This window comes from Emydura macquarii, unplaced genomic scaffold, assembly GCF_026122565.2.
Source record: "Emydura macquarii macquarii isolate MOO-44397 ecotype Brisbane River unplaced genomic scaffold, CSIRO-AGI_Emac_v2 contig_1477, whole genome shotgun sequence".
NCBI lineage: Eukaryota > Metazoa > Chordata > Testudines > Chelidae > Emydura > Emydura macquarii.
The window spans coordinates 13413139-13428181 of record NW_027131614.1 but is presented as its reverse complement, the minus strand read 5'-3'; the positions used below and the strand labels follow the sequence as shown (position 1 = coordinate 13428181).

At 42.3% G+C, this 15043-nt stretch overlaps 1 protein-coding gene across 1 annotated transcript in view; it reads left to right on the top strand.

Annotated features, from left to right (window-relative positions):
- Positions 1 to 7145, top strand: part of VXN (vexin) — a 28258-nt gene extending 21113 nt beyond the window's left edge. Inside the window, exons 4-6 of the mRNA XM_067553850.1 lie at positions 573 to 634; positions 3909 to 3997; positions 6448 to 7145. Of these exons, the coding sequence (XP_067409951.1) occupies positions 573 to 634; positions 3909 to 3997; positions 6448 to 6637 (341 nt within the window). The 3' untranslated portion in view covers positions 6638 to 7145. The remainder of the gene's footprint in view (positions 1 to 572; positions 635 to 3908; positions 3998 to 6447) is intronic.
- Positions 7146 to 15043: the final 7898 nt, after the last annotated feature.

Sequence of the window (15043 nt, the reverse complement as noted above, 5' to 3'; positions counted from 1 at the left end):
ACTTATGAACCACGTGGGTGTTAATATAATGCCATATGATGGAACCTCTGTTTTTTCTATTTTCTTTTCTTTTTTAATTTAGTAAAATACACACACAAAAAAACTGTTAAAAGAACATAATTAAGGTAGCAAAGTGAAGCTCTTAAAAGTTTGGAAATGCCTGAATTAATGGAGGTAAGGGGAGATGCTCTTTGCAGCTTCCTTTTTTGTCCCCACACAAGGCCATGCACAATGAAACATGGGGTAAGACCCTGAGGGCTTGGTCCATTGTTAATAGCTGAAGTTACCATTTCAAAAGCCCATGAATGGGAGGTTGAGTGATTTTGCCCAACAGCCTTGCAAGTCTACTGTAGCAATTCCAAGATGTCTCATTCTTGTACAACAAAAGGTCGCCAGGCCCATTGTGATACAGTTCTTTGCAATTGACCATAGTCAATCTAATAGGTCTATAACTCTAATTACTGGCTCTTTCCACAGATTTTTAAATTACATAGGAGTATGAATAATACATTTTAGTAAAAGAAAGTCCAGCAGGATGTTACCAATAATGCCATCTTAATTATTCATTGCAGTGGGAATTTCTGAACAAGAGTCATCAAAATCCTGTGATAACCAATCGGATGGACAATCTTCTGTAAGTAAAATTGAGTAAGACCAGCTACCTGTATGTGATATGCTTTAAACTGTAGTAATTGTTAAAACAACCCATATCTGTCATGCAGCAATAGTTATAGAACCTCACAATCTTATATGAGGAGGGCATCTTTATCTAAGGAGTCACCTTCTGATACAAGTAGAAAAGGTCTCTCCAGGAAATGGGGATACCGTTGTGGGACAGAGAGAGACATTTTTCTCCCTTTAGATTCTCTGTAGCCTGGGTGTCAGTAGAAGAACTTTTAGGACAAATTGATAAACTCAATACTAAGAAATCACCAGGACCAGATGGTATTCACCCAAGAGTTCTGAAGAAATTCAAATATGAAATTGCAGAACTAACTGTAGTATGTAACCTATCACTGAAATCAGCCTCTATATCAGATGACTGGAAGGTAGCTAATTTAATGCTAATTTTTTTAAAAGGGCTCCAGAGAGATCCTGGTAAGTACACACTGGTAAGCCTAATTTTAGTACCGGGCGTACGGGTAGAAACTATAATAAAGAACATTATTATCAGACACATAGATAAATGTGATTTGTTGGGGTAGAGTCAACACAGCTTTTGTAAAGCGAAGTCATGCCTCACCAATCTATTCAAATTTTTGAGGAAATCAACAAGCACATGGATAAGGGTGATCCATCGATATAGTGTTCTTGGATTTTCAGAATGCCTTTGGCAAGATCCCTCGCCAGAGACTCTTAAGGAAACTAAGGCCTAGTTTACACTAGGAATTGACATTGGTATAGCTACACCTCTCAGGGGTGTGAAAAATCCACACCCCTGAGAGACGTAGTTAAACCGACCTAACCCGCGGCATAGACGGTGCTAGGTTGATAGAAGAATTCTGTCAACCTAGCTACCGCCTCTCGGGGAGTTGGATTACCTAAGCCAAAGGGAGAATCACTCCCATCAGTGTAGGTGGTGTCTACACTGCCTATACTGCAGTTGCACCACTGTAGTATTTTAAGTGTGGACATACCTTATGTAGCCATTGGATAAGAAGGAGGTCCTCTCAAGGATCAGTAACTGGTTGAAAGAGGACACAAAGGGCAAGAATAAATTATCAGTTTTTATAATGGAGAGAGGTAAATAGTGGGGTCTCACAGGGTCTATTCTGGGCCCTGTGCTGATCAACATATTCATAAATGATCTAGAAAAAGGGGTGAACGGTGAAGTGGCAAAGTTTGCAGATAACACAAAATTATTCAAGATCATTAAGTCCAAAGATGACTGCAACAAGTTGCAGAGGGATCTCACAAAACTGGGTGACTGGGCAACAAAATAAAAACATAAGAATAGCCATACTGGGTCAGAACAATGGTCCATCTAGCCCAGTATCCTGTCTTCCAACAGTGGCCAATGCCAGGTGCTTCAGAGAGAATGAACCGAACAGACAATTATCAAGTGATCACTCCTGTGTAGCTCATTCCCAGCTTCTGGCAAACAGAGGCTAGGGACACATCAGAGCATGGTTTTGCATCCCTGCCCATCCTGGCTAATATCCTTCATGAACTTACCTAATTTTTTTAACCCTTTTATAGTCTTGGCTTTCACAACATCCTCTGGCAAAGAGTTCCACAGGTTGACTGTGTGGTGGGTGAAGAAATACTTCCTTTTGTTTGTTTTGAACCTGCTGCCTATTAATTTCATTTGGTGACACCCCCCCCCTCCCAGTTCTTCTGTTATGAGGAGGAATAAATAACACTTCCTTATTTACTTTCTCCACACCAGTCATGATTTTATAGACTTCTATCATATCTCCCCTTAGTCGTCTTTTTTCCAAGCTGAAAAGTCCCAGGCCTGGTCTACACTGGCCGTAGATTTCGGCTATATACAGTAAATTGCGTAACTCCTGTTGATTTCCTAACGTCTCCACTGCACTGCGTCACCAGGAAATGCCCTCCAGACAATGCAGCGCTACGCTTTTTGCCGGGGTGGATTTACAGAGTTGACTTCTGGGTTCGATTGAGTGAGTCTTCACTGCTGCTCAATCGAACCCTCAAAACCGATCCTGCACTGCCAGTGGTCCCAGTCTTATTAATCATCTCCTAAGATGACAGATGAAATTCAATGTTGATAAGTGCAAACTAATGCACATTGGAAAAAATAATCCCAACTAGATAGATGATGGGTTCTAAATTAGCTGTTACAACCAGAGAAAAAGATATTGGAGTCACTGTGAATAGCTCTCTGAAAACTTCTGCTCAATGTGCAGCAGTAGTCAAAAAGGCTAACAGTACGTTAAGAGCTATTAGGAAAGGGATAAAAAATAAGACAGAAAATATGATAATGGCACTGTATTCAATGTGTGGGCATACCATGGATTTGTACTGTGTCCAGTTCTGATTGGTCCTATCTCAAAAAGAACAGGGAAAGATTCAGAGGATCCAAGGTGTGGAACAGCTTCCATATGAGGAGAGACTAAAAATATTAGAGCTGTTCAGTTTAGAAAAGAGATGACTCAAAGGAGATTGGGTAGAGGTCTATACTATCATGAATGGTATGGAGAAAGTGAATAGAGAAGTGTTATTTACTCCTTCACACAATACAATCACTTCACCTACCTGCATTTAAACTGGTCAAATGAGACTAGATTTGCAAAAGCAATTTCTTGACATTTTTAATGATCACTTCTTGGAACAACCATAGAAAACACAAGAAGGAGGGTCTAGTCTTTTCAGTTTCATCCTGTGTAACACATGTAAATTGGTTCAAGAAAAGTGGAGTCACGAAGTAATAGTGGGCCACAATGAATTAAGTCCAACATCCTCAGTAAAACTAGCCATTCTAGTTGTAGCCTGAAATAGCAGTAGTAATAATACCTCACTCTTAGCTAGCACTTTTCATCAGTAGGTCTCCAGGTGCTTCACAAAGGAGTTCAGAATCATTATCTCCACTTTCCAGGCACAGTCAGGGCCCAGTATGGAGTTGCACCACTAACCGCAGGTGAGTAGTTGCCCCTCAGTACTGAAGAAATAATTTACCAAAAAGCACTGAAACCTGCAGGGTATTTTAGGGGTCAGTCTCACAACCCTTGTTCACATGAGTAATCCTTACTCACCAGAGCACCTCCACTGAAGTGACTATTCACATAAGGAAGGATTATTTTGTGGTTAAGAATTCAGTGATCAGGCCCTTAATTTGCTCTTCCTTTCAGCAATTTATAGGGTTTTTTTTAAAACCTCTCCCTTAAGTCCCCAGTCGTTAGATAAATGTGTATAAGTTTCTTAATGATCTTTTTCTTCCCCAGAAACCTTCAGCATCTCTAGTCACCCATACGATGCTGAAACGGACTGCAGCCACAGAACCAGCTACACAGGACAGTGCTTTTGCAGAAGAGTAAGTCCCCTTTCTATACATCCACTCACTCCTAGTGCAGCTCTGCCTGGAGCGACAAGGCTCTGTCTGTAAGGAAAATAAGCAGGTGGCCCAGACTGTAGGTCATCTACACACACACAGTCAGTTGCAAATTACCTCCTGATTGGAGTAATAAACCTCAATGATCTATAGCAGATGAGTAATTCATTTCCAAAATATTTGCCTGAAGTGTTATTTTATTTTTATGCACTATTAACATAGGCATTTTAGGTCTTAAGGCTATTTAAAGTGTTGGACATGTGTCAATATAATTTCTCTTGCTTAATCAGATAAAAATTAGTGATGTCTGAGTAATTATTTATAAACATCTAACTAGCGTGTCATCATGAGTCCCATTTACTCAAGCCAAGGTCTCCCATAGAAAGAAAAAGGAACAGCCATGGTCATTACATGGAGATACTGGGCCAAATTCTGCTCTTGATTACATCCTTCAGACCCCACTGAAGTAATCTGCAGAATTTAGGCCAAAGCACGGAGGCAGTATAAAGTGCAGTTTCCTTTATTTGCTAAACAGATCATTATAATAGTAAATAGAAAATGATTCCTAAGGGCCAATTTGACCCCTCGTATAAATTAATCTGTCAGTCGAGGTACACCAGAGATGAAAGTAGATAAATTCATTGCTATCTGGAGGCAGTAACAACCAGCCCATATTTATTATAATCATTTAGACGATGTCATAGGAGTGCATTGCACTTTACACTCAAAAATGTTGGGCCTGCTCCTCTAGTGCATCTACATCGAAATAGATGAAGCAGCACCAGTTTACATCAGTACAGGATTTGGCCTACAGTTCCTGGTGCAAAGATCTTACAATCTAAGGGCTTTACAAACTTTCCTGGGCCTAGTGCTTACCCCCAGACTTAGGGTCTGTCTACACCGGAGCTGGAGATGTGATTTCCAGCTTAAGTAAACATACCTGTGCTATCTCTGATCAAGCTAGTGCACTAAAAATAAAAATGAAGCCAGGGGGACACAAGTGGAGGAAGGGGTTGGCTGTCCTAAGTACATACCGAGGGTCTTGGACAGGATCGTACTCAGCGCAGTTAGCCCCTCCCACTACTCACACTGCTACGGCTACTCTATATTTTTAGTATGCTAGCTTGATCAGCATCTGTATGTCTACTTGGAAATTACACCTCCAGCTCCAGCGTAGGCATACCCAGGCCTGGTCTACGCTGCTGCTCGTGGTTGACGGGAGATACGCATGAGGGGGAAATCATCTGCCCCCTTTCAAGAGCTGCAGTCATTTACATCTCCTCAGTGGCATACAGAGGGTCTCCGGCACCCAGGAGCAAAGCCTAAATTTGCGCCCCCCTCCAGGCCTCACGCCCCTCCTCCCCTGCGCAAGGCAGGAGGGGTCCCAGCACCACCCCCAGCTGCTCCAGAAAGGGGGGATCTGTACCTGGGGGGGGAGCTGTGAGGCTTGGGGGGGTGCAAATGCAGGCTTGGCTCTGCCATCCCCCCCCTGCACTTACCCGCCACACGGCGCCCGCCTCTCCCACTCCAGCCCTGCAGCCCGGCGCCAGTTTGGACGGGGCGGCCTCACTGGGCTGGTCCTTCATGACACGCGGGGAGGAAGGTGCTGAGGGGTGTCCCTCAGAGCCTCCTGCACCCCCCGCCCATCATAAATGGCTGGCCTGGTGCCCCTTCCCCCCCCACACACTTGCCTGGCGCTCCAGTCCCACAGCCTGGCGCCAGCTTGGACGGGGCGTCCTCGTCTCCCCAACCTGAGGGGGGGTGGCACTGGGCTGGCCATTCACAATGTGTGGGGGAGGGGCTGGGGGCGCCCCTCAGGGCCTCCTGCGTTCCCCGCCTCCTGCACATCCTGAAGGGCCGACCCCGCGCTCCCCTGCAGGCCAGTACCCAGGGGCCTGCCCCCCTCCCTCAGTACGCCACTGTATCTCCTGGAGCAAGAGGGGAGCAGGGAAGGAATTGTGGGGCAGATAAGTCACATGCTGGCCCTTAGTTGAGGCCAAGTCTAAAGGCTCAGTCTAGCCCATTGAGCCTGCTGGAGTAAGGGTATGTGGAATGAAGCCTTTAGAAATAACAATGAGGTCAAAGAGGGGTCAGAGGAAGAGGTGAGGTTTGCACCAAATAAAGTCCAGCTGTCACTCAGTTTTGCAGTATTAGTTTCACTATTTTTAATGGTATTTATATTTCATCAGTATTTTGCTCACTTGGCACAGAGGTCTGAGGGTCAGTATTGGAGAGAGAGTTGAAAGACGGGAAGATTGGAAGAGGGATCTACTCATTATAACAAATTTAATTACATCCCATTTTAAGCAGCTCTTTTTCTTACATTAAACCAAGGTTATTTCAACACGTTTAATTAGTCATTAAAAATGTGACTGAACCTAGAAAAGAGCCACAAGATAGAAACGTTTTGTGTGCCCTGCTTTGTTCTCTAGTTCTCACAGAAGCCACTCGAGGAAGAACACTGAGCATGACTTAACCCTGGCCCCAGGAGCAGATGCCTCTTTACCTTTGACTGGCAACAACTTGTGCGGTACACCTGGCATCCTGAGGAAAATGTGGATGAAGCACAAGAAGAAATCAGAATATCTGGGGGCAACAAACAGTGCCTTTGAGGCTGACTGACAAGCCTCAGTTTTGCTTTTGCAGGACAAATATTCCTTTTTCAAGGGCAGAATGCTTTAGTATTGCCCTGGGCATGGATGCAACTCTGAGGACATAACATTACTTGTGCTATTCAGGGCATTTGCCCAACCTGAATAGGTGGAAGGGAAAAAAGGTGAGTGTAAGCTCATTCAATAGCCATATTTATTGGAATATTTCTGATACCAGTACCGTTATAACAGATTCCACCTTTGATTTGCTAATACTAAAACTACTGTTGATTCCTTCACCGTTTTATTTGTTCTTTCCTAATTAACTTAGATTCACAAAGACAAAAGCCTACAACAAGCTTTCTGTATTCCTATAAGACCTCATATCAACTACAATGTGCCATTAAAGCCTAGTCCCACTGTTCATTTGTACCACTGCCACCAGCAAACTATTCTGCAATTCATGCCCAACCCGATTTAATTTTCTCTGAGGTACAAGAGGTAAAAACCAAACCTTAAATATGTTGCTCTTTGACTGACAGGCACCCATACATTTTTATTCAGTTTTGATGTTTTTGAGACAGGAGAAAACAAAGGGAGGAATTTTAAATGAATGGGTGAGATAGAACTGAGGCCCAGATCCTCAAAGTTATTTAAGCACTTAACTCCCATTGATTTCAATGGAAGTTTGGCACCTACAAATCCCTTGGAGGATCTGGGCCTGGGTGACTTCCAGATGCATTTAAAACTCTGATCCATGACAAATAATCAGTCTATTAAAATTTCACATCCAGATCAAACTATGCCACCAATGGAACGTCAGATGCAGGAGACGCTTTGTTCTGTAGAACCTGCTCAAGTGCTAGGTATAACTATCAATTTAATATGTAACTTTGTGGTACAGAATATTTCACCATGTGCGTGAGATGCTAAGAGGCAAGAAAGGATGTGTAGATTGCACAACTGGGCTGCTCAATACAGCAGGTTTGCTGTCAAGAGGCCTGATCCTATAAGGCAGTGTTTCTCAACCTTTTTGATACCAAGGACCAGCTTGCTGCCTTCCTATACCGTGTCAGGGAGACCTCAGGGACCAGCGCCAGTCCAAGGACCGGCATTTAGAAACACTGCTTTAACAGGATTTAACAGGATTGCTCAAAAGGAGGAAAATTGCTGACTACATACTTCTCTCAGTTTAGGAGCTGTTGATCTTGTTTCCTTTTCTCACTCTTCCAGAAGAGAATATGCAAAAATTGAAAGAATAACAAATACTGGGCCCAATCTTGCAGCCCTAACTCACATGAATATTCCTATTGGTTATTGCAGGATCAGGTCCTTCATTTTCCAGAATGAACAGATTTAAATTTGTCCCACTGCAGGACTCTAACATGAATTTGTCTGACATGCACCTGCAATGAACACCTGCAAGGATGAGTTTTTGCCCCTAAATCTCAACGCTCTAGTCTAAAACTTACATTAAAAAAAAAAGTTGTACTAATGTATTCATCGCCCTACACTTTCAAGAACATTTCTACAAGCATCTCTTGCAAGGCAAGATAGAGACAGCCTAGAGAGTCTCAGAAAATGAAAGAAAGCTATCAAAAATGATATCCAATGCCAGCAATATATGATCAGCCTACTTCTAATAAAGGAAATGTGACAGCTGAACATTAAGACACACATCCCCAGATGCATTTGTTAGAGAAAAATGTCCTCGGATTTTTTAAATCCTTGAATGACTCCTGCAGCTAGGGGCTAAAGTAAGATGGTACAGGGGATTGTGCAACTCTCCTCCGCCTTGAGCTAGCATCTCTTCTCCACCCCACCCCTCCTCAGCTAATTAAATATGGTAAGAGATCCCCAAACTACTGCTTAGGGCCATCCAACTTAGAGGGAACAAATATACAGGTCAAGCCATCAGCAAACTGATCAAATCCATCAAACCTATTGTCCTCAAGAAGATTGTGTGAGACACATGAAGCAACTTGAAAGTGCTTGTTAAAAACTGTCTACCAAGGCTTTTCCTTTTCAGCAGATTGACATATCCCTCTCCAGTGTCTAATATCAAGCTTTAACAGCAAGAAGTGAGAAACTAGATCTTCATAATATACCTCTGGTATCCAGTGCATTTGGCCTTCATCACAGCTGCATCCTTTAGAAAGAGGTGCTGAATTGCTCTAAAAAACTTTGAAAATCATTCTGTTTAGAAACTATTCAGCCTAATATGCCATTATCTTTCCTGCATTTGTCTTTGCTGTTTCTTTCTTACAAAAGGCAAAATGCTCTGTGGTCCAGGATCCACACACAGACTCAGTCCCAAAGAACGGATCCCCAGATGGAAGAGAAGCAGGTTTTTGAGAGCCTGTAGTCCTGCCTCAAAGGGCCCAGACTCTGCCCATGCCTTCTGCTGAAATAGGATGGTAGCCAGGTGTTAAAGGGGTGGGTTGCCGGTCAGTGCAATTAGAGAGGGCATCTGATGCTGAATGAAGGGAGACGTCTCCACTGCTAATGTCTGTGGCTGAACGATGCTTCTGAGCAACTTACTCACAGAAAGACTTGCAGCAGTTTATGTTATAGAAGCTCTGTAAACCAGAGAAGAGCATCATAGCTGGAGTATCATAGCAGTGACCCTAGCCTCTAGCATCCTAGCCTCTGAGTCTGAGCCATACCCTTAATGCCTGTACTTGAGGTAGTGGGGGAGTTATATCATGGGCCATGACTGGGGAGAAGCAGCACTACTGCCAATAGCTCAGAAAAGCTGAGTGCAGTCTCTCCTCCAGATCTTTAATGCAGCAGGGGATGCCATTAGCACTTAGGCTTAAGGAGATTTGTATGGAAACAAGTTTTGTTCTGCAGAGGTACATTCACTTTGTAAAGCACCTAGTACACCATGAGTGCTGCACTCCTAAACGATAATAACCCTGGGGCATATAACCCATCTGAAGTCAAAATCCTCTGTGACAACAGTTGGTTGTAGTCTAAATGAAAGATCATGATGACTTCCGCTAAGGAAAGGAAGACAGGAGCAGAATAATATTTTAACACAATTATACTCTTCTAAGGACTGATCAGATGATCACTCTCCAATCCTGTTGACCTCAGTGGGAATCAAGGGGGCTCAGCACCTTACAGGATCAAAACATTAATGCAGATACCCTGAGCAATAAAAGACAATGAAAGAGAAATAACGATAACTCACTCTGGAAACAGAACTATTGCCATTAGAATTTTTCCCAAGGCACCAGCAGCTCTTCAATGATATCCCCATCACACCACGTCCCACAATAATCTAAGCTGTGCACATGGAAGCCCTATCATATGCCCCCCACTCCAGCAAACAAACATTCACCTGCTTGATTTTATCCACGGAGCTCAACAAGACTACTCAGTTGCGTAAAGTTAAGCACGTGCATATGTATTTGCAGGATCAATGTCTATTAGCTCCTTTTTTGGTCTAATCTCTTTAGATCGATCCAAACTTAACAACAAAAGCCACCGTATTGGAAAGGATAGACTTACAGGACACAGGAAACAGAGAGGGCTAATGTTTGTGATGCTTGAATATCTGGCAACCTGATATACAGCTCCATCAAGTTAGCCCCTAGTCCAAAGCATCAAAAATGTGTCTATTGAAAGGTTTATTTTTGTAGCATTTGATTCTGTTAAATAATAGTGTTAAGCAGTATGGAAATGGGGGAGAGAACAGATGGTACATGTTCTACCTAACAATCACTGTACCTTGAAATGTGTTGTATTTGTTTTCTTTTACTTTATAACTGCAATCTATGTGACAGTGGGAGATTTACAGTGTAACTGTTTTACTTGTACTCCAAAAAGTACTGTGATGATTTCTTGTATTGTAGCAAGTATCTATTTTATTGATTGAAATAAAGTATGTCCTCTTCATACAAAATAAAGCACCTAGGTAGCAGAGGGCAGCATGTGGGTCTTGATTATTCTTTTTTAAAAAGGACGCCTTTCATGGAAAATAAAGGCAATTCTTGTGATACTTTAGATGCATCAGCAGCTAAAAGCAAAGGACCCAAAATTTTCTTTCCTTTTCCCTACCAAGGCTGGATTTGATGGTGTAGCCTTAGTGTATTAGAACGATGGCACTATCATTTTTTAGTAATAAAAGTAATCACTCTTTGTTCTTAGGGATCCCCAGATGGAGAGTGCTTTACAACATTAATTAATTTAGCCTCATAATGCCCTTGTGAGCTAAGTATTATTATGCTCTCAATTCAATAGATGGGGAAAACCAATGCAAAGATTTCCTGGTGTCCCACAAAGACTGTGGCAGAGTATAGAACTCCTGGTTCTGTGCCTTAACCTTAATAAAGCATAGAAGGTGTGACCCATCCCGTGCCCAGGGTAGCCCCCTGAAAATGCCAAGGTCAGGGCAGGCTGCAAACAGAGAGCAGATTCTCCCAGCACCGGTGGGTGGCACTGAAGCCAGACTTCCCAACCAGCCACAAACTGCGCTTCTGAATCCCCACAGAAGCCAGTATACAAATACACACAACTCCCTTTACTACATTTCAGTTTCTGGCTTCCAATTAGCCACTGGGTCCAGTAAAGACACCAGTTATTTAAACTCAATGCTCTTTACTAAAAAGGTTCCCCCTGACCCCAAAGGGTCAGCCACAGTACCAGTTCAATATAAGTTTGGATCTTACCCAAAATATCACGATGCCAGCCAATCCTTTAGTAACTAAACTAAAGGTTTATTGCAAAAAGAAAGAAATACACCATAAGAGAAATGTTAAAGGATTAGAGCAATCAGATACGTACAAATGATTAAAAGTCCATATACATCAGGTTTCTAGAAGAACTGTGGAGTTGCAGGCTTATATAGTTCCTCTGGTGTGCACCCAGTCTCTGGGTGGGTCTCAGTCCTTTGGTCCACAGCTTCAGTTCAGTTGTAGATGAGCTGGATCCAGAGGTAAGTTGGTACCTGAAGCTGAGTCCTGGCTGAAGACAAAATGGATTGCCCAGGTCTCTGCCTTACATACCCTCTGGCCCTGGCAATGCTGTTTGAAGAGTTTTACAGGAACTAAAATGGAGTCCAGAGCCACATGGGCAAGTTCTGGTGACTCATCAGGTACATCTCTGGTTTCTCCCCCTGGGCCCCTTGCACCTGGGATTGTTTTAATGGGCCAATAAGCAGGCTATTGTTCTGCATCCTTCCTGTCTGAGTCATTACCCAGACAGCACAATTTGAAATACAGATATATCAAATATATCTATAACTTCCATTTCACACATCACACATGAACATAAGTATTATCATCTTACTTAGCATATTATAACCTTCCTAACAGTACCTGACATGGCATATCTCACATGAATTATTATGATTTTGACATATTGATGTTAAACCATATGTTAAATGCTTCCCCTTCCACCAATCTAACTAGCATGACAGAAGGTGCTGTGCTGAACCATGAAACAATCTGTGGCCCCTATCCTGCAGTCAGATCCACCAGCATGGATTCCACATGGAGACAGGGTCCCATGCTGATGGCTTTGACTGCAGGACTGGTGCTTTCGGATGTAACCGTGAACAAAAATCTATGTTTTTTGACATCATCTCACAACCTGAACTTTCTAAGTAAATTCAGCATGACCTGCCTCATCTTTCAGTCTACCTCCCTCTATCCCAAATAGCTTCAGTTAAAACTTATTTCATTAGCGATACTTCAAAGATTTGCAGAGCCTTAGGACAATCCAGCAAAATGGGCAGTGTCTACATTTAAAATGACTTAGTTGGAGTTTTCTTTCAATGAATCATTCAGGCCAGAGGTTTCAATTTTTCCAGGACAATTAGGGCAATACAAATCTGACCTTTGCTAGTAATTCAGTTGAATACATACATTTTCAGTTTGCTAAAAATACCAGTATGTGTACTGTACAACATATGGACAATATACAAAAAAAATTTTAAACACCCAACTACGTCAGCTTCACTGCTTTAATAAAGGAGATTCTAAAGCAAGAAGAAAAACGTATGGTGTTATTTTGTCCAGCAACTGATCCCAAATCACTCAATATATTTTTTCATTTACAGGGAACTGGGACCTAGTTTTTTGTCACTACTTCAAAATATTTAATTTTGAAAATGAGCTACTGCTCATGAAAATGTGCATAGCTTATTTGCATATCACAGCTGAAATAAACGATTTTACTAGTAAAGCTGGGATGTTACCTTAACATTTTTTCCCATGAACATTAGCTTGAATAAAATCTTGAATTTGCTTTCCCTGCCTTTTATGTTCGTTTTATGGCTACTCTACTGAATGAGAAGTCCTGGCAGTAATGTTCACAGAAACAGCACTGTTTTGGGAAATAGTGATGAATAGGTGCAGAAAGCTAATTTTTAACTCAAATATATTTGTATTACAATTCTAATTTCCAGGCTTGACATGCATCCAGTCAGAAAACAGATATACCACCACCTGATAGATATGACACGTGTCCACACAAAATTAACAGTGCTTAAATTTCAAACACCCGCACAAAGAGCTACTTATAAACAATCTACCGTCTAAGAATTATATGTAAAAATATAATAAAGTCCAATGATGACATATGAGAAAATCATAAGCTTTTTCTGGCCAGTCCTGGAATAGAAGAAAGAAGCTAAATAAATTTAATATATTATTCATTACAAATTCTAGGATCAGGTCCAACTATCTTGCTTGAATGCCGACTCTTATTTAAATGAATGGGCATCTCATTAAAATGAAGAACTAAAATTTAGGGGGTGGGAGGGAACAACACCAACCATCCTGTAAAGTTACCAGAGTGACATACAAACCCACAAAACCAAGGAGCTACAGCTAATCTTATAAACAGAACAATTCAGCATTATACATTATCATCTGGCAGCCGATGTGAAAGCAATTGGCTGTTTGTTGTCCATTCCCAGGGGACAGGTTGTCTTCATCAAAAAAGACAGCATCATATTTAGTACCTTTGTTGGTAGGCTCATCACACTGGTCAAGAACTGAGGACTTGATCTGAAGCCCATTGAACTCAGTGGAGAATGCCAGGCCCTGAATGCCGTGGTTGGGTCGGATACGGGATGTTCTTGAACCTCAGTTGTACATTCGCCTGCAAGTTCTGCCTAAATATTTTGTCTCCACTTCGTTTTAGATTAACATTTTCCTGCTGCCTTGTCACATTTTGTATCACTGTGAAACGGTAAAGCACACCACTTGCCTGATGCCTCCTTTTTTTAGGTTGTGCACTGAACTGTATAATAGAAAAGAGGTGCAAAAGACAATAGTAAGTGCACAAATACCCCACCCCACGTAATTAACTGTGCACTTTTTAAATGAAGTGAGCCTCAAAGGAAACTTGCGTAGTTGGGTGTAACTAAGCAGAGTTGACATTTCACAAACAAACAGCCCTTCATGGCATTTCCTGCTGTTGTCTTGTGCCAGCGAAAGCAAGGTAGTCCTCAGGAACCAATGACATCATTGTCAAACCAGTTGTCCTAGTAACAAGAATCACTAAACGCTTCATTAAACACTAGTTGAACTTGGCAGTTTAGGACTAATTTTTGGTCAGTTTTTATTTTATTTTTAAACTGTTATGTAGCAGGGTGCTGGCTCTGCTATAGTCAAGGTGAAGAAGACCAGCTATTTAAAGTTTGACTTTGTGCTCTAAAATCTGCACGGTCAGTCAGACTGCCTTGAAATTGTGTTTGCCTCATGGGGTTGGCAGGGTTTGGTCACTGATCCAAATTGAACCATTTGAAAAATAGGTTCCCAAGATTCCCCCCCTCCAGCCCACTCCCCCCCTGCCAAAAAAACCCCAGTTTTTCTTAAAGCTGGCAATGATTTTTTTTTGTGCAAAAATAGAGACTAAACCCAGGCTGAGATCATTGCGTTACTGCAAAAGAGTGCCTGTCCCTTTGGAAAAAATCAAAGTACAATAAGCCAAAAAATGTGGGTCTCCAGAGAGATGTGCTGCCAAGCATATCTAAGGAGCACACGTCAAACAGGTTATACTGTGCATCTGCAGAGAAACCAGCTAAGTGGGGGGGGGCTGAACCCAGACACTGTGTTCAAATCCAACCAGAGGCAGAAAATTGAAATGAAAAAAGGTGGCATCTTGCCCCATCTGCCTCTGTCAAAAGGGGAATTTTAGGCTGCGAAAATGTAATGTGAGTACAGCAGAATATTCAGGAGGCACTGAAAGTATTTTTTTAAACAAAAATTAATTACACATGCAAATACTCACTGAAAAGGGAGGATGACTAGGGCTGGAAGAGTTGGTGGGAATAGGTGAGTGGAGTTTGGGGTACAGTGAGGGAAGGGGCAGGTAGGAGAGGGGTTGGGTGTCAGGTGATGGGGAAGGGGTGAGGCGAGGTGGAATGAGAGGGATGGGACACTGGGAAGGGGGCAGGGCCCATCAGTTCCCCCATTCCCTT